The sequence below is a fragment of the Aquarana catesbeiana genome, linkage group LG12 (assembly GCF_042186555.1).
Source record: "Aquarana catesbeiana isolate 2022-GZ linkage group LG12, ASM4218655v1, whole genome shotgun sequence".
Taxonomy (NCBI): Eukaryota; Metazoa; Chordata; class Amphibia; order Anura; family Ranidae; genus Aquarana; species Aquarana catesbeiana.
The window spans coordinates 21,611,935-21,632,587 of record NC_133335.1 but is presented as its reverse complement, the minus strand read 5'-3'; the positions used below and the strand labels follow the sequence as shown (position 1 = coordinate 21,632,587).

General features: G+C 45.4%; 1 protein-coding gene across 2 annotated transcripts in view; it reads right to left on the bottom strand.

Annotated features, from left to right (window-relative positions):
- Positions 1 to 20,653, bottom strand: part of RTEL1 (regulator of telomere elongation helicase 1) — a 283,430-nt gene that overhangs the window by 151,702 nt on the left and 111,075 nt on the right. For both annotated transcript variants that reach the window (XM_073607371.1, XM_073607372.1), the window contains exon 23: positions 19,572 to 19,687. In XM_073607371.1, coding sequence (XP_073463472.1) covers positions 19,572 to 19,687 — 116 coding nt within the window. The remainder of the gene's footprint in view (positions 1 to 19,571; positions 19,688 to 20,653) is intronic.

The following is a 20,653-nucleotide window of genomic DNA, read 5'->3' as shown; positions in this document are numbered from 1 at the left end:
CCCTCTAAGGACCCAACCTCTTGCGCCTCATACCGACCCATTGCATTATTAAATAACGACATTAAAATTTTGACCAAATTACTCCCACTACGTTTTTATCCCCTACTACCGTCAGTGATCGATTCAGATCAAACTGGCTTTATGCCCCGTAGATCCACTGATGTTAACCTCAGAAGATTATATACTAATATACATACCCAACATCACAATACGGGCTCCAGGACTATAGCCTCACTCGACATAGAAAAGGCTTTTGATACTGTAGAGTGGCCTTTTCTTTGGGAAACATTACGCAGAATGGGATTTCCTCTGCTGTTTATTGAATGGCTTCAGGTACTATATAAATGCCCCACTTCATCGGTGAGATTGGGGGGTGGATTGTCGGCTCCCTTTAGACTTCCAAGAGGAACAAGGCAGGGCTGTCCTCTCTCTCCGGCGTTATTTGCCTTAGCCATTGAACCTGTGGCGGAAGCACTACACTCATCCCCGCATAGAAGAGGTCTTCGTATTGGCTTGCTGGAGGAGAGGCTGGCCCTGTGATGACATGTTGCTGTTTCTTAATGATGCAGGCCCATCCTTGCAGGGTGTTCTAGATGTATTGGACACGTTTGCAGGTGTTACAGGGTTAAGGGTTAATTGGTCAAAGTCCATACTCTTTCCAATAGACCAGGCTGCCAAAACTACATCCCCCCCCAGATTGTTCCCTACAATGGGTGGAAACTTTTAAATACTTAGGGGTCCATATTTCCACTCAAGCATCAGACTTTATCTCACTTAATCTAGCCCCAGTGCTTTTAGAAACAAAGAAGAAATTTAAAACGTGGAGTAACTTGCCTCTCTCAGTTTGGGGACGAGTAAATCTCCTTAAAATGAAAATAATCCCTAAATTTACATATTTGTTCCGCCACTCCCCCTAGTGGATACCCAAATCCTTTTTTAAAAAACGGAATCAATTATTTTCATCCTTTATATGGGGCCCCTCACCACCCAGATATTGACTAGCAACTTTGATGCGGCCTACAACGCAGGGTGGTATGGCATTTCCTCATTGCTACAAATATTTCCTAGCCACTCAACTGGTGACGGCGAACTGGTGGTTGCACCCTGACAAAACGAATTCGTCCACAGTACTAGAAGCGACGATATTGGGCTCATTAGAAGCTCTGCAACTCCTTTTATTCAGAGGCCTTCGGGCCCCGTATCCTCTGACTCCCTCAATGTGTACCACCCCGCGGGCTTGGCAGGCAGGTCTGGCTATAGAGAAGTATAAAGCAAATGAGTTCTCTCCTAATACTCCGATATGGCTGAAGCCCACCTTAACTCATATGTACAAACTTCCTGACCCTTATGCATGGACCAAATATGGTATAAAAATCCTTTCCAATATAGTGTCACAAATGTCATTGTTTTCCTTTTCACACCACTCTTCTATGTACAATATACCGTATCATTATCAATTTTGCTACCACCAACTGTCCCATGCATTTGCTGCACAATTCCCTCACGCTTCCAGTGTCATGGTTCAATCGGGGTTGGAGAAGACACTAAGAACTAAATGTGCAGAAAAACCTACTTCGCAGCTATATGCGCATTTGGTGTATGTGTCCCTCCCACCGCTTGACAAGATTTGGTCTATCTGGCAGCGTGATGATATCCCCGCGCTGGATAATGATGATTGGGACGATGTCTGGGATTTTCCCTTTAAATCACTAGTTTCAATGCGAGATCGGCTTATCCAATTTAAAATAGTTCATAGAGCTTATTTTACCCCATATAGACTTTGCAAAATGAACCCTTCATGTTCGGCGGAGTGTTGGAGATGTGGCATCTCCCCAGGTGATTTTTCACACTTTTTTGGCATTGTCCACAAATCCAGCAATACTGGAGCGAGGTGCTTGACGCTGTAAATAGGGTTGCATCCACTATACTGCCCCTTGCAATGGAAATCTGTCTTTTGGGATTGATCGAAACACACATACCAACAATAGCGAAACGTACACTGGTCGGGTTACTACTCTTTTATGCCCGGAAATCCATTGCCCTGCAATGGAAAAAAACAGCCCCCCCCCTTCGTTGACACAGTGGAAAAGCCTGGTAAATAATAGTCTTCCCCTATATAAAGGATGCCCGGCAAAGTACGATAGAGTCTGGCGTGCTTGGCTGGATGAAGCAGACACAGCTGGTTGATGTCTAATATACCATGTTAGGGGTGACTATTGCCGAATATTTTGAGTCAGCTTGTAAATAAGACACTTTGCACAACATAATAGCATGCCATGTGTTGTATATGTCATACTGGATATACACCATAGTTTTTTTAGGTTGTATATGTATTGTTTGTCTTGAAAATTCAATAAAGACAATATTCAAAAAAAAAAAAAATTAATAACTATGGCTCTGTGTCCCATGATGTACAATAAAGAAAGGCTTCTTTAAAGAGTAGGGTTTTCAGGGACCCTCTAAAGATGGATAGATCAGGGGACAGCCAGACAGATGGGGGTAGCGAGTTCCATAGGATGGTAGAAGCTCGGGAGAAGTCCTGGAGGTGAACATGGGAGAAAGTGACCAGGGAGCTAGAGAGCAGGTGGTCTTGGGAGGACCGAAGAGAACAATTAGGTTGTCATTTTGAAAGCAGGTTAGTGATGTAGCTGGGGGGGGCGAGTTGTGCAAGGCTTTGTAAGTTGTTGTTAGTACTTTGAATTTTATTCATTGGGTGAGCGGAAGCCAGTGGAGGGATTGGCAGAGAGGGGTACTAGACACTGAAAGGTTGGAACTGAAGCGAACAATATACCACTATTTCCACTTGTTACATAAGTTATAGATGTCTCTTGCTTTGAAATAGCAAAATTCATACGAAGCGATCCAACACGTTTTGACCACTTGTCTTTTTCAGGGGTGCATATGGTATATTGCATGATAGATAGACCACAGAAAGCTTCTAGCCATGTAAATTAAAAAAAAAAATTGTTAACTGATGCCTTCACATGACCCACACCAAGACCCACCAAGTCAATGAACACCGGGAGACAGTCACACGAGTTGCCATTAATACCAACAATTGGAGTCAGAATATTTGTCCAGACCATCTGCACCTCATGGGTATTTAACCACTTAAGGACTAGCTTCGTTTAGGATTTTAGGTGTTTACATGTTTAAAACAGTTTTTTTTGCTAGAAAATTACTTTGGAAAAAAAAAAAAAAAAAATGTTTGGGGATTCTAACACCCTAGAGAATAAAATGGTGGTCAATGCAATACTTTTTTTCGCACCGTATTTGCACAGCGGTCTTATAAGCGCACTTTTTTTTGGAAAAAAAAAACACTTTTTTTAATAAAAAAATAAGACAGCAGTAAAGTTAGCCAATTTTTTTTTATATTGTGATATTGTTACGCCAAGTAAATTGATACCCAACATGTCACGCTTCAAAATTGCGCCCGCTCGTGGAATGGCGTCAAACTTTTACCCTTAAAAATCTCCATAGGCGAAGTTTAAAAATTTCTATAGGTTGCGTGCTTTGAGTTACAGAGGAGGTCTAGGGCTAGAATTATTGCTCTCACTCTACCGGTCGTGGCGATACCTCACATGTGTAGTCTGACCTCTGTCTGACCTCTGTTTTCATATGTGGGCGCTACTCACGTATGCGTTCGCTTCTGCGCGCGAGCTCGTCGGGACAGGGCGCTTTTTTTTGTTTTCTTATTTATTTTACTTTATTTTATTTACTTTATCACTGTTTTTAACAGAAAAAAAATTTGGATCACTTTTATTCCTATTACAAGGAATGTAAACATCCCTTGTAATAGAAAAAAGCATGGCAGGTCCTCTTAAATATGACATCTGGGGTCAAAAAGTCCTCAGATCTCATATTTGGACTTAAATGCAAAAAAAAAAAAAAAAAAAGAAAAAAAAAAAAGTCATTTGAAAAAAAATGACAACAAAAAAATATGCCTTTAAGACGTATGGGCGAAGCTGACGTTATGACGTCGCTTTCTCCCTCCTATGGTATGGAGACGGGTGGGGGCCATCTTCCCCTCACTCGTCTCCATACCACGGACGTGACAGGTCCCGATCGCCTCCGCCGCTACCAACGGCTCCAGTAAGCGGCGGAGGGCGCGGGAGAATGGCGGGAGGGGGGTGGCACCTCTCCCGCCGCCGATAATGATGATCTCGCACTATCGTACACAGAACCGCCGGCCCTAAAGATGGATACCTCGGTTGTGGCAGCAGCTGCTGCCTTTACCGAGATATACACCTTCAAAGAAATGACGTATATATACAGTGGTCGGTCGGTAAGTGGTTAAGGTCAGAAGGTTGTCAAAATAATTTTTGGGATGTTGGCAGTGTGGAATACAGTAATGCTCGGAGTTAATAAACATAGCACTTCTTTGTAATCAGTGGTTCATTATTCTCACACCGGCTGGCTTATGTATTCACAATTCTTAATCACCTCTGACTAATTGACCAATACCCGTTTTGGGAAGACACCACAGTTGTTTAAATAGCAAAATGTATAGCTCATAGAAATGACAAAGAACTTCGCTCACAAGGTAGGCATGCCATTGGGAAATACAATGTCAATTATTACCGTAGGTGTCTGCATTTTGAACATTGCTCTTTGTTAAAGTGCCACTAAAGTCTTCTATGAGCTATGCATTATGCTATTTAAACAGCTGTAGCATCTTCCCAAAAAAGGTGATATCAAACTGCAGTTTATGAGTAAGAATTGTAAATACACAAGCAAGACAGTGTGAGAATAATGAATCACTGATTGCAAAGAAGTGCTGTGTTTATTAATCACGTTCAAACCGACACTATGATATTACTAACCTATATAGGATATTTCAATGTTAACTAGGGTTGTCCCGATACCGATACTAGTATCTGTATCGGCACCGATACCGAGCATTTGCCCGAGTACTTGTACTCAGGGTAAATGCTCTCGATGCTTCCCCCGATATCTGGACAGTCAGCAGTGATCAGTGCGTGGGGGAGTTACAAGCTTCTCCCCCAGAGGCTTTCAGCTGCTTTAGTGAAATTTATACAGCGGTGATCGGTGCTTGTAACTCTCACACACACAATCACCGCTGACTGTCACCGCATCCTCCTCCATGCCGTTCTGCTGTCCCCCTCCGTTCTTCCTCCATGCCCCCTCTGTTCTGCTGTCCCCCTCCATTCTTCCTCCATGCCCTCTCCGTTCTGCTGTCCTCCTCCGTTCTTCCTCCATGCCCCCTCCGTTCTGCTGTCCCCCTCCGTTCTTCCTCCATGCCCCCTCCGTTCTGCTGTCCCCCTCCGTTCTTCCTCCATGCCCCCTCCGTTCTGCTGTCCCCCTCCGTTCTTCCTCCATGCCCCCTCTGTTCTGCTGTCCCCCTCCGTTCTTCCTCCATAAACCCCTCCGTTCTGCTGTCCCCCTCCGTTCTTCCTCCATGCCCCCTCTTTTCTGCTGTCCCCCTCCATTCTTCCTCTATGCCCCCTCCGTTCTGCTGTCCCCCTCCGTTCTTCCTCCATGCCCCCTCTTTTCCGCTGTCCCCCTCCGTTCTTCCTCCATGCCCCCTCCGTTCTGCTGTCCCCCTCCGTTCTTCCTCCATGCCCCCTCTTTTCTGCTGTCCCCCTCCGTTCTTCCTCCATGCCCCCTCCGTTCTGCTGCCCCCCTCCGTTCTTCCTCCATGCCCCCTCTTTTCTGCTGTCCCCCTCCGTTCTTCCTCCATGCCCCCTCCGTTCTGCTGCCCCCCTCCGTTCTTCCTCCATGCCTCCTCCGTTCTGCTGTCCCCCTCTGTTCTTTCTCCATGCCTCCTCCGTTCTGCTTCTGTCCCCCTCCGTTCTTCCTCCATGCCTCCTCCGTTGAGCTGTCTCCCTCCATTCTGCTTCTGTCCCCCTCCGTTCTTCCTCTGTGACCCCCTCCATTCTGCTGTCCCTCTCCATGTACTCTTCCTTTTCTGTATAGACAGAGTCACTGCCCATTCACATAACTGAAACATTGTAACCTCCTGTGATTACAATGTCTCAGTTTATGAATAGAGAGGAGCCGCTGTCTTCTCTCCATTCATTTCCAGTGCAGCTGAGGCTGCAGAGAAAGGGACTAGGAAATCTCTATCCTCGGTCTTTTCCTCTGTCTCAAGGGGGAGATATCAGAAAATATATTATTGTAAAAAATAATAAAAATGTAAATAAAAAACACACAGACACCATCCACCCCCTCCGCCCCCACCCCTAAAAAAAATTGTAAAAAAATTTAAAAAAAAAACAAAAAAAACACTGTCACGGGACATTAAAAAAAAAGTATCGGTAATCCGTATCGGTGAGTACTTGAAAAAAAGTATCGGTACTTGTACTTGATCCTAAAAAAGTGGTATCGGGACAACCCTAATGTTAACCCTTGTAATATACACATTATTCCGTAATTAAGGCTGCAAGGGGTCATAAGATAAATGAAACACCGTCTCCTATTTAGAATTGAATATATTCAAAACATCCCCTCAATCCATGCCCATATCCTGTGTTATATACCTTTCAATAGATGCAGATGCAAGAAAATACCAGTTTATCTGCCAATAATCTTGTGATCTCCTAATTTTCTGTAGTGATCACACAATACTGCCTCTGTCGCACTGAAACTCCACGCAGTGTTAGCAGCCCTGCCTGAGTTCTCCCCTACCAGACCCCTACAGAATACCTCCCACTTACATTGTAGAGATGATGAAAGGCGGTGGCATTCCGTAATGCAGGGCGCGGTGACCCGGCCAACCGGGGGGGAATTCCCACAATGACATAATAATGGGGCGCCATTAACGAAGCGGTATCTACTGCTTTAAGCATTGCGGTAAAATATCGCATTACGCTTTTCTGCCTTTTTTGGCATTCACTAAAAAAACAAAAAAAAAAACAGAATGCTGTATTTTTCCGAAAGATGCTGTATTTATCTAATGAACATAGGGTTGACAGATACCACTTTTTTTAAGACAGAGTACAAGTACCGATACTTTATTTCAAGTACTTGCCGATACCGATACTTTTTCTTAATGTCATGTGACAGTAGCACTGATGAGCACTGATAGGTGGCACTGACTGATGAGCACTAATAGGTGGCACTTATGGGCACTGAAATGCGGCACTGATTGGCAATTGCTGGCCTGGCATAATAAATGACAGGAACGATGAGAGGAAAGGATGGATTTTAAGGTCGTGTGACAGTGGAACTAATATGCAGCACTGATGGGCACTAATAGGTGGCACTGATGAGGCCTGGACTGTCATTCGTTTTTTATTTTTTGTTACAATTTTATTTTTTATAATTTATATTGTTTTTGTTATTTTTATTACAATGCTTTCTTTTTTTGGGGGGGGGGGGGGCAGAGTGGACGGTGTCAGTGTTTTTTTTAATTTTATTTTTTACTAACTTTACAATTTAACCTTTAAATATTTATTATAATTATTATTTTTTTTTATAATCAGCCCTGTTGGGGGGGGGGGGGGGTTGGTTAGATATCAGGCCCTTGACATCTCCCCTTTGAGACAGGGAAAGGGACTGGGGACACAGCTCCCCCAGTGCCTTTCTCTGCAGCCTGGGCTGCACTGAAGATGAATGGACAGGAGACAGTGGCTCCTCTCCATTCATAAATTGAAGCATCGTAATCACAGTTTACAATGCTCAGTTCTGAAAGGACAGAGTCAGCGATCACTGACTCTGTGCATTCGGAAAAGGAAGGATGACAGATTTACCGGCTCCTTCCTCCGCTCTCCATCCTAACAGATCCAGGATGAGGAGGGGGGCCCCCTAGGACAGGGAGAGAGAAATGACCACGGAGGGGGACCCGGACAGAACTAGGAGAACACAGGGGAGCCGGAGGGGGACCCAGACAGAACTAGGAGCACACAGGGGAGACGGAGGGGAGGGGGACCCGGACAGAACTAGGAGCACACAGGGGAGCCGGAGGGGGACCTGGGCAGAACTAGGAGCACAAAGGGGAGCCGGAGGGGGACCCGGACAGAACTAGGAGCACAAAGGGGAGCCGGAGGGGGACCCGGACAGAACTAGGAGCACACAGGGGAGCCCGAGGGGGACCCGGACAGAACTAGGAGCACACAGGGGAGCCGGAGTGGGACCGGGACAGAACTAGGAGCACACAGGGGAGCCGGAGGGGGACCCGGACAGAACTAGGAGCACACAGGGGAGCCGGAGCGGGACCCGGACAGAACTAGGAGCACACAGGGGAGCCGGAGGGGGACCTGGACAGAACTAGGAGCACACAGGGGAGCCGGAGAGGGACCCGGACAGAACTAGGAGCACACAGGGGAGCCCGGACAGAACCAGAAGCACACAGGGAGACCCGGTCAGAACGAGAAGCACACGGGGAGCCGGAGGGGGACCTGGACAGAACGAGGAGCACAGGGGGAGTCAGGTGGATAATCGAGGACGATCAGTACAGCGGTGGGGGGGGAGGAACAAGCACCGATCTCCCTGTATAGCTTTCATTAAAGAATCTGAGAGCCGTGGGATGGAGAGGAGGAAAAGCTGTTGTCAGAAAATATACACGGCAATCTTGGTTGTACCTCCCCCCACCGTCGCACTGATCACCTGTGAGTCTGCTTACCCAGCCAACACCCCCCCCTCCGTGCTATGCTGAGGATGCCTGGTCCGATACATCTGGTATGGGATCAGGCATCGGAGCATTTGAGTACTCTATCGGTATCGGTGCAACCCTAAATGAAAATATGCAGTATTTTATATAATGCGATATCAAGCAGGATGGATTTTTTTCACTGAGGTGACCAGAAGCTTACAAGCAGGGGGAGGAATGTAGGTCCGTACAGCATAAGGACCTGGCCAGCTGGAAGCAGTGCTGTAGGTCCAACCGTTGTACGGACCTGGCAGTGAAAGGGTTAAATAAGCCAAATACATTGCAGGTGCATGACAGGAAGCGGCGTGCAAAGTCTTAGAGCTTGTTTTATTTGTAAAGCAGCCACAGACAATAGAAAGGCCTGTTCCCTGAGAGCATGTTACAGAAAAGGACCTTTGCTATCTGTGGGGAAACAATGATCTCTCTGTTGAGGTCTGACATACCCCTTGCTGAGTCAAGGCCAGTGCTCTTCAATTGGGAAGAGCATTTGCTTTGCTGACTGCAGTTACAAGTCTGGCATAGTAGGGGGGGGGCATATTGGATCTCTGCAGAAAGACTGCCGATTCCCCACCGAGAGCAAGGATCTTGTTTTGAAGCTGCTGACAGGGGACAGGCTTTTCTATGCATTCTGTGGCTGCTTTAGGAGGAATACGAACTGTACGACATTTAATTTAGAGGATTTAAACTGAGAACTTAATTGTTCTTTACAGGAGGCAAAAAAAAAAAAAAAAGGAGAGGGATAACCTTACCAGTGAACTGCTTCTCCCTCACTGACGAGTCGCAGGCTGGGTCAAGTCCTTGACCAGGCTGTATAGCTTATTGGTGCTCTAGTCTACAGAGAGGTCCACAACCTGGCTGTGCTGTCTGGCAAAGAGTGGTTGGATCAGAAGACCAGCTTATAGTTAGGTGCAGTCGATATTCGCCACTGCAGGTTGTGCTCATCCGCAGTGGCAGGGTGGATATAAACCAATGATTAACCAGTTGACATCCGCGCTATGGCCGAATGACGGCTACAGTGCGGACCGTCATATGACGGCCTCCCCTGTGCACGCGCCCTACGGGCCGCGCGTGGAGCGCGCTGTGATCACCAAGTCACTGAGATTTGGGTGATCACCGATCCGAGTAAGGGGCCGGTCCCGGCCTCTTACCATGTGATCAGCTGTCAGCCAATGACAGCTGATCACATGATCAAAGCAAAAGCTCTGTGATCGTTTTTTTTTTCTCCTCGCGCTGACAGCGCGAGGAGAAGAAAAAAACGATCACCGTCTTATCAGCAAGGGACATCGGTCCCAAAGAGGAAGAGGCAATAATGCCTCATATGTGCCACCAGTACCCCCTGCCAGTGCCCACCAGTGCCACCTATCAATGCCCATGGGTGCCACCTATCAATGCCCACAAGTGCCACCTATCAATGCCCACTTATCAATGCCCACCAGTGGTGCCAATCAGTGCCACCTATCAGTGCTGCCTATCAGTGTAACTGATCAGTGCCCATTATCGCCACCCATCAGTGCCACCTATCGGTGCCCATTAGTGCCGCCTCATCAGCGTACATCAATGAAGGAGAAAAATTACCTTTTTTAAAATTTTATAACAGAATCTTTTTTTACATTTTTTTTTAACAAAAAATAAAAACCGGAAAGATGATCAAATACCACCAAAAGAAAGCTCTATTTGTGGGAAAAAAAATGATAAAAATTTATTTTGGGTACAGTGTTGTACGTCCGCACAAATGTCATTCAAAGTGCGTCATCGCTGAAAGCTGAAATTGGTTTGGATAGGAGGGGGGTTTAAGTGCCCTGTAAGCAAGTGGTTAAAAAAAAAATTGTTTTTTATTTAAATCAGATTTTTTTAATTTACATTTTTTTTTTTTTTGATTTATCAAATTTTAATAAAATGCTTTTGGGATAAAAATCTATCTAAAGAAGGTTTTCTATTTAAGATACATTAATAATTTAGTTTATTCAGCATGAAATGGAGCTTAGTTATGTAGCATGAGGCTGTATATTCTGCAATATTTACATTTTTGGTAAACTCATTCAATGAATCCAAGCTCTGCAAGCTGAGATAACATGCACTGCATTGATGCATTCACACAAGTTCACAGTAACCATGAGATAAAACAAAGTTCAGGCATATTCCTTTATCCCATTGTTTTGCAAATCTATGTACACTACAAACTGTATCATTGAATCGGTTCTGATATCGCTGTTTTACTAACCTGACAGCTTATAATTAGAAATAGGAAACCTTCATTTTGTTTGCACATATTAAAGATTCTAACTACCAGCAAGAATAAGTCCTTACATTTAAAGAGCCCCTGTCATTTCAGATCCATCATGGCAGCACCTGTTAGCGGGCGTCCACTCACCTGCTGTCGCCACGTCCCTCACCTTGTTGTGTGACTGCCGCATCACCAGCCGGCCCATTAAAGTAAATGGGACCATCGGTGAGTCAACAGCGGGTCAGAGGAGGAGCTGCTGCAGGACAGAGATGACAGTTGCTCTTCAAAAATGATGATTTAAATCAAGCCTTTTTACTAGTGATTTAAAATCGTCTTGATTTAAATCCACCCTGTGCAGTGGCAATGCAGGTGGAGGAGGAAGTCGAGAGGAACCTAGTTTCTTCGGTCACAGAGAGGAAGCATTCGATTGGGTGTTGGCACCCCATGTGACTCTGGTGGCCATCTTGGATCAGGCAGGGTCTATTTAAGACTCCCGCGTTTGGAGTGCATTTCGCGCGTTGAGTTGGGAAAGGGCATAGCGTCGGGGAGAGGTTCCTGAGGATTAGGGAAAGGACAGGGACACATAATCCTTCTGGAAGCCTCCCCATTTGGTTATGGGCCAGTCAGGCTGCATTCCACCCTTTAAGACAGCTGTTATTGGGAAATGCCTTAAGCCTACTTCTTCTGACACATCGCTGTTATATGCTGCGAATTCTCCCGGTTGGGTTGCCTTCACCTCGGGCCTGTTCTGTATTGCCAAACGTCAGTTACAATATTATTCTGTTTCATTGCACTGGGACTCAGTGTTTCCTGCCGCCGTACCACGCTGCACTTACCCACACATGCTGAACAGATCTTTTGGCAAGAGACATAATCATATGGCATTAGGCCTTGTATTTCAGTAAAAATTTTGAAATGCTATCTTTTTTAAAGCTCATTCCGGTAAAGTGTAATCTGGACTTGGAATGAAGTATGTGCGAACAGTTCTACAGAGCCTGAATCATTTTTTTCCTCTTTAACGTCCCACTGTAACATCATCACCAAGCATGTCCAGATTTGATAAGACCAGCTCTCTCTACCAGTAAGAAGTCACTGCCTTTTCTCAGAACCTTAAAATGTACCATTGTTCACGTCATCCAGGAAAAACAGATGGCAAAATAGGACAATTCACAAAGGATGTTTATTATTATAGAAGTAAAAAAATGACATGACTTTAATTCAGGAAATAGAAGAGGATTATCGGGTCTTGTAAAGGAGAACCAGTTGTTTTGGGTGACGGCACTTTGGCACAGGATTGAGAAGATTCCGTGCCACTGCTTTCAAAACAGGATATGGCAAATTATCTGTGAAGGGCCTAGGTTTAGTGGTAGAGATTAATTCAAGAGTTAAGTTGGGTTGGCTTAGTGTTCGTGTTAAATGAATTGTTATGTTCGGTAGAAGGTTAGGGTTTAATAAAATTAAAGTCTATATAATTCTCAACAATGAACTCCTGTTTTGCTCCCTTTTGGTCTGTACAATGTACCATTGAACATGTTTTGGTATAGCTGGTTGAGAAGTGCAATAAATCTAGTGAACTAATAACTTCCTGCGTTCTCTCTGCTACAGCTTCCCTGTTATCAGTTAGCATTGCCCCCATTTCTCTATGTGGACTAGAGAACACCAAGCACAGACAGCCAATGAAGTGACCAGAGGGCTTTGGAGGATAAGGCCCACTTCCTGCTACAGTGCCACAGGTACTCAGCAGTGTTAAGCCAGCTACACATGGATCGAAATTCAGACGATTCAGCAGGAACCCCCGAATTTCCATCCATGTATTGGCACCCTGTTTGTACAAAAAAATCGATCTATTGATGCTGGTGTACAACCAGCCTGTCAGTGCCACTGATTACAGCCGGCAATATTAATCATTGTGCTCTGCCGGCAGGGAAGGCTCCCCGCTGGCAGAACATAATAGCGCTGCGGGAGGGATTCCCCCATCAACACAGTCAGTGTTGATGGGGGAATCAATTTTCTTTCCTTGCACCCGTGGTGGATGGAAAGAAAATTGTATTATCTTTGGCCTGCCTTAGACACTCACTTCCAGAGACTCTCATATGCTCATATCTCGGACTTCACTACCACATTCTGCTGGGATCCAACAGTGAATATACTGCAAAATATGTTCTAGCATGTCACAGACGCATGTGGACTTATCTATCCCCTAGCTGGACTCACCCCCTATCCTCTTTATTATCCTTTATCCTGGTAGTATTCCTGAAATTGGCTATGATACAATTTATATTATCTCTTGCCCTGATAGGGCCCTTTCACACTGGGGCAGGGGCGGCATTGGCGGTAAAGTGCCGCTATTGTAGGCGGCGCTTTACTGTCGGTATTCAGCCGCTAGCGGGGCGGTTTTACCCCCCCCTAGCGGCCAAGAAAGGGTTTAAAACCACCGCAAAGCGCCTCTGCAGAGGCGCTTTGCCGGTGGTATAGCCGCGCTGTCCCATTGATTTCAATGGGCGGGAGTGGTGAAGGAGCGGTATACACTCCGCTCCTTCACCGCTCCGAAGATGCTGCTAGCAGGACTTTCTTTCCCGTCCTGCTAGCGCAGCGCTCCCGCGGGGCTTTCACACTGGAGAGACAGCAGCGGCACTTTCGGGTTGGTTTGCAGGCGGTATTATTAGCGCAATAGCGCCTGCAAACCGCTCCAGTGTGAAAGGGCCCATAGTGTCCAGGGGCACAGAAAGAAAAAGAAATAAGTGAAAGATGAAGGAAAGAGAAAAAAAGAGAAAGAGAAAAAAAAAAAAGAGAAAGAAAAGGAAACGCGAGAGAGAGATGGAGTGAGAGGGGAGGGAGGGGAGAGAGAGGTGGAGGGAGAGGGGAGAGGGGGAGAGAGAGAGAACGAGGGGCAGGAGATAGAGGGGGGGAGAGAGTAGGGCGAGAGAGCGAGGGGGGGGAGAGAGAGCGAGGGGGGGGAGAGAGAGCGAGGGGGGGAGAGAGAGCGAGAGAGAGAGCGAGAGAGAGAGCGAGAGAGAGAGCGAGAGAGAGAGCGAGAGAGAGAGCGAGAGAGAGAGAGAGAGAGAGAGGAGAGGGATAAAAGAGAAAGAGAGAGGGGGGAGAGAGAGAGAGATAAAAGAGAAAGAGAGAGGGGAGAGAGAGAGAGATAAAAGAGAAAGAGAGAGGGGGGAGAGAGAGAGATAAAAGAGAAAGAGAGAGGGGGGAGAGAGAGAGAGATAAAAGAGAAAGAGAGAGGGGAGAGAGAGAGAGATAAAAGAGAAAGAGAGAGGGGGGAGAGAGAGAGATAAAAGAGAAAGAGAGAGGGGGGAGGGTTGCAGGAAAGAAAATGGCATAATCTATGGCCTGCCTTGGGCCTCTTGCACATCGCTGCCTAAAAACCCATTTCTTTAGGGGGAAAGAGTGTGTGTGTGTGTGTTGAGTGAAAGTGTGTGTTATATAATCCCCTGCCTGGACTCCCTCCAACCCTATCCAAACTATAATAATTCCTCAATTGTTTTGGCATGTATACATGTATTTGACTCTGCCAACAAAGGAGAGGGAGAAAAATATTGGTTTCCATATGTTTAGCAAGTCTTACAGGAAGTTCTGTGTTGGAAATACCTCCCCCAGGGTCAGATTTTTTTATCTTACCAAAAATCGGAGGGGGAAAGTTCCTGTAAGGTTCACAATAAATGTCTGAAAGTCTTTTACATAACCAAATAACCGGTAATTTAATCCATAAAAGTGACAGCTAGGAACGTGCGACTGTTCCCATTGGTAAATCCTACACTGCACTGTGTCCCCAGAATGCAAATGAAGGACATCAGACTGATGGCACCAACAGAAAGGTATTGTTTCACAAACAACTTTGAGGAAATAGATGGAGGAAAGAAGTCACAGAAAATACCTTATCTAAGAGTAAGCATTGTAAAGAAACAATTACAGGTGGTTTTTAAAAGGCCAGTTATCCAACAACAGTCTTCCTTATAGCATTACCATGGAACTAAAGAACCAAAATAAATATAGCTAGGAGGTAGAGTGTTGTTCTGCCCCAAAAATGTTTTGTACCTAGTAATTTCTACCTAATTTTGTACACTTCCTGCAGTGCAATGTACAACCTGCACAACGTGCTGGGAAGTTTTAAATCCAACACATGTGCTCGAGTGTTACATCATCATTGGATGCCCGTTGGTGAAGCTGGAAGATGCCAGGTCTGGAAGAATGGGGAGGGGGAGCACGGATGCGGCATCACCGGAGGAGTGTACAATAGAGGGCAAAGCCAGCCAATGCATTCCTTGCATTAAGGTAAAAAATGTTTATAGGTGTCAGCATCCCCCCCCCCCTCCCTTTACTTACCTGAGTCCTCATTCGATGCCGTGCACGTCTGCAGATCTTCTCCCCCCTCACTTTTTAGGTCTCGCTTGTTTTGCTGGGTCACCGGGAGCCATCGGCTCCCACTGCTGTCAATTAAAACCAGTGACAAGGAAGCGAGGGACGTGGCCGAGTCCCCCTGTCTGAAACAGCAGCGGGACTCGAGCGTGAGCAGCTTCCCATGGGGGCACCGGACAGAGGGGAGGGGCCAGGCGTGCCGCCGGGGGGACCCAAAAAGAGGAGGTTCGTGGCAGCTCTGTGCAATTCCATAAGTATAGAGTTTGTTATTTATTTATTTTTTAAATGTAGCTCTACAATCACTTTAAAAAGAGTAACTCCACTTTTGTTGAGAAAAAAAAAAACATTGCCCTCTGGGTGATCTCTGTACATTGCAAGGATTTTAACAAACTTTGTTGTGGATTCCTACCTTTTGTTAGTTATTCTAAAGAAATCACTGTGTGCTTCTCTGTGCCCATGTGGGAAAGTGAGTCCTCAGGACTACATGTCCCACGACTCCTTTGCTGCCCCTACTGCACATGCATCCCCCGAGCATGGCATTAAAGCAGAGTGTGTATATTTAGTCCCAGCCAGGATCACAGACCTCAGAGAGGCTCCAGGGAGACCCTTCAAGGCAAATGAGCCACAGTATAAGGGGAAAATATACACATCAGACTTTCAAAAAGGTAGAGTTTGCGCTAAAGACTGCGCAAACAAGGGGACAGGAAATAGTGGTTGTATAAGCTATGCTGCTACTTTTATTTATTTTTTTTTACATTTTTCATCGAGGGTTCAGTAACACTTGAAAAACGATAACACTTTGGATCACTAGCTCAGTCGACTGAAATTGCAAGCATCTGAAATGCATTTGACTAACTGATCCTTAAAGCGTAAGGGATTTTAACAAACTTTGTTGCAGATTTCTACCTTTTTGTTATTCTGAAGAAATTCCTGTGTTTTTCTGTGCCCATGTTCTGAATGAGTCTAATGGGAGTGGCTTCATAATTATCAACCAGCTGAAGCAGCTGCAGGGCACTAATGAAGAAAGCAGCTGGGCCTGAATCCCTTTAGACATGATATCCTATTGGGAGTATCTCACCAAAAATGACATTTTTGTTGCAGAGGATGCCTGAAATCTGTGCAGACTTCTGGGAAAATCGGCGAGCCAATCACACAAGCAGGAAATTATGTTGCTGGGGAGCGTTCTGTACACATTGTGTGTACAGAACACCTCCAGGTAGCCATATTGCATTGCATTTTCAGAAAATGTCAGTGGCTGCAGATTGAAAAGGAAAGGTCATTTTTAATAACATTCAATTACAATATGACTTGTGTTGCAATTGAATACGCTATATTATTTTTCCTTTATTTGCTATTTTTTTCCCCTGTTGAAAGTGGACTTGCCCTTTAAGAAATGGCATGCAGTCATGTGTGCGTGGTGCACTTAGGCAGCGAGTGGCTGCAGGAGATCAGCAGCACTGAGATGCAACAAAAGGATGAAAAAAAGTGAAATGCCATTCACTATTAGTTTTATCATGAAAGAAAACAATAAGTCAGCCACGCTTTTACAGAATTTTCATCGGTTTTATGTTGGCGATGCCATTTGCTCCCGCTGCTGTCAATCAAACTCAATTAGCCAATCAGGAGAGAGAGAGGGGAGGGGCCAAACCGCAGCTCCATGTTTGAATGGACACGGGGAGCTGTGGCTCGGCTCGGGTGCCCCCATAGTAAGCTGCTTGCTGTGGGGGCTCTTAACAGGGGGGAAGGGCCAGGAGAGCCAAAGAAGGACCCGAGAAGAGGAGGATCAGGGCTGCCCTGTGCAAATCCTCTGCACAGACAAGTATAACATGTTTGTTATTTTAACCGCTTGCCGACCAGCCGCCGCAGTTTTACTGCAGCAGCATGGCACGGCTGCAAAAATCGCAGTCATGTTACGTCACTAGGGGCGTGCGCGCGTCCGCTGTTTGCCCCCTGAGCCGATGCAAGTGCCCGGAGGTCGCATTGACCACCGGGCTCCCGCAATCACTGGTGACACGGCGAGAACTGGGATCTCTGTGTGTAAACACAGAAATCCTGGTTCTCTGAGGGGAGAAGAGACTGATCGCGTGTTCATACAAAGTGTGAACACCGATCTCTTCCCCTAGCAAGTCCCACCCCCCTTCAGTTAGAACACGTAGCAGGGAACACAGTTAACCCCTCGACTGCCCCCTAGTGTTAACCCCTTCACTGCCAGTGACGTTTTTACAGTAATCAATGCATTTTTAGAGCACCGATCGCTGTATAAATCCCAATGGTCCCAAAAATGTGTCAAAATTGTCCGATGTGTCCACCATAATGTCGCAGTCACGATAAAAAAAAAAAAAAAATCGCAGATCGCCGCCATTACCAGTAAAAAAAAAAAAAAAATAATAATAAAAATGCTATAAATCTATCCCCTATTTTGTAGACGTTATAACTTTTGCGCAAACCAATCAATATACACTTATTGCAATTTTTATTACCAAAAATATGTAGAAGAATACATATCGGCCTAAACTGAGAAAGCTTTTTTTTAAAAAAAAAAAAAATTAAGTATATTTATTATAGCAAAAAGTACAAGATATTGTGTTTTTTTCAAAATTGTCGCTCTTGGAAGCTGATTGTTTTCAATGCAGAGATGCACCAGATTTTGCACTCTCCACTTTTAGTAAATCAATCTCAATGCACACTTCAGGAATTGAGGCAAAAATGGGATACAATGCCTCTAGATAAATGGAGGTATGCACAAATTGAACATTTTATAACGTCACTACCTAAGACATTATACAAGGGGGGCAATCTGCTGGCAAGCCCCACAGTAAATCTTGGGTGTACCATATCCTTGTAAAGGAGGCGAAACCTGAAATATCCCTGTATTTAGGAAAGCGGGAGCAGAACTTACTGCGTCCCAGAGGACAGGTTTTTTTTTTTTTTATTGGTCTGTTTCTCCACAGTTGACTTGAAAAATGCTAGAAATGTTTTTAGAACTACTGGCGAGATGGTAGGGGACTCCAGCAAAAGCACAACTGTTTGGGGCGGATGCCTCCCCTCTATGTTGGAGGGGATGCAATGCACCTGGAACCTTTGCACATATGCGGTGGAACTGCCCTAGAATAAAGGTTTTTTAGGAAAGAATAGTTTTAATTATCTAAGATATAACGGGACAGGAGATAACTATGGAGGCCCTGGAGAGTTTTATTCAACTGTAATGAGGTACCCGTGACCCAATATAAGAGGTCTCTTCTGCCTCATTAAATGCGGCTAAAGGGTTAATCCTCAGGTATTGGTGTTCACATAAAAGTCCCTACTGTGAAGGGATGGCTTCTGAAAGTAAATTGTACATGTAGTGTAAAAGAAACGATGCATAAATGGGAAAATACTTTGGAGAAATTTGAGCTATGTGGGAGAAATGGCTAACATTAAGGCCTCATTTAGACTTGCGGTTTGAGGGCCAACCGCCACCCCTCAAAGGGTTACTAAACCCTCGTTTTGTTTTTTAAACAGACATGTCATACTTACCTCCTCTGTGCAGTTGGTTTTGCACAGAGTGGCCCCGATCCTCCTCTTCTGGGGTCCCTCAGCGGTGCTGGTGGCCTCTTCCTCTTCTCAAGTGCCCCGTCGGAGAAGCACTCTCCTTTGGGACACCCATGCGGGCGCGCTCCCCAGTCCTGCTGCTGCGTCTATTGGCACAGACAGCCAGGACTCGGCCCCGCCCCCCCAGCACCCGCGTCATTGGATTGGATTGACAGCAGCTGGAGCCATAGGCTGCGCTGCTATCAATCTATCCAATCAGGACATGAGACACCGGCCGGAGCTAGTGTGCTCATTCCCGTCGCGGGAATTACGGGGCTCAGGTAAGTGAAAAGGGGGCTGCTGCATGACAGGAGGTTTTTCACCTTAATGCATAGAATGAAAATGAAAAACCTTGTGGGTTTACAACCCTTTTAAGCTGCAATTGGCAGCAGACGGGGGCGTTTTACATGCCGCAGTGCTTCATGCCCGGGGCTTTGATTAGGGAGCTAGTAATTGAAATATGGAATAACTGTATAGTTATGTATATATCCAGAGGACGGAGGTTTTTTTTTTTTTTTTTTTTTGTTCATTCATGGGGAGAGTGGTGTTTGAGTCGTTTAGTTAGGATTGATTTGAAATTTTAAGTGAAGCTAATTAAATACCACATACAAATAAAAATAATGTAAAAAAAAAATCTACACAGAGCTGAAATTTTTCAGAATGTGTTATACGTCTAGATATGAAACTGTATTTGCATAATGGCCAGCACCAGCCCAATCAATACTGTAAGATCAATAGAGGGTGAATTACGGGAAATAATAGCGGCATATACAATATAGGTTGGCTAAATTCCTTTACCTGTGATCGCACAAAAAGATGGCTCCATAGTCTTGCCGATGTCGAATGACTCTGCCAATGGCCTGGTTTACAGCACGTGAAGCCTGCTGCCGATACCAGTCCTGCCCGGACAAGTACTGTGGAGAGGAAGTAAAACAATTATCAGACTGCTAATACAATATATTATAAATTATAAAAAAAAGGGACATCGTCACCTTGCCCTATCAGTTTGAAGTGACAGCATGGGGGGGGGCTGCTGCAGTACAAACCTCCTTGTCAGGTTTGTACTGCAGCCCCTCCCCCCGCCCCCACGCTTTCCTCCTCCTCCACTCCTTTCAAGACTGAAAAAAAAAAATATACGTTGGCTGTATTTGGATTTACCCTGTTTTTTTTTTTTTGTAAAAAAAGTTCTATTATTTTTTGCTAATTATATTGGTAATAACCATAAATTGAGGTTGTCACAGTTTTGTAATGCATGCTGGGCTTTCTTATAAGAAAGCATAGCCCACATGGGTCCATATGAGCTATCAGAGGGGTGAAGATATGTCTCTTCACTAATAGTCCCCGAGTTACGAACGGGTTAGGGACTGCCGGTTTGTTCTTAAGTTGGATATGTTCGTAAGTCGGAAGCGCATGCGCAGAGACGTCGTTTTCCGATGTTCTGTCAAGTAGCCGCGCATGCGCAGACGTCGTTTTCCGAGGTGACCGCCGAACGTCACGCTGCCTCCCGCTGGTAAGTAGGAATCATTCGCAAGTCGGAGGTTCGTAACTCAGGGACTCTGCCTGTATTCGGCACGTTTTGAACAGTCCTGAACGTTGCCTATAATGAGCGATGTGACAGGGTCTCTTAAAGTAGAACTATAGGCAAACATTTTTTTTTTTTTTTTTCATTTTGGATAGAGCAAGGGTGGGTTATAACCCCCTGTCGGATTTTTTTTTTTTGCACCGTCTGTGTCCCACTGCGGAGAATTCCCTTCACTTCCTGTCCAATAGCCAAAACAGGAAGTGAAAGGAAATCACTGCAGATTTCGGGAATCCCTTGGGATCCCCAAGTCACCAGAACTAGTGCCCCCATTTGAAGATTTCCCCTTTACTACTTTTCT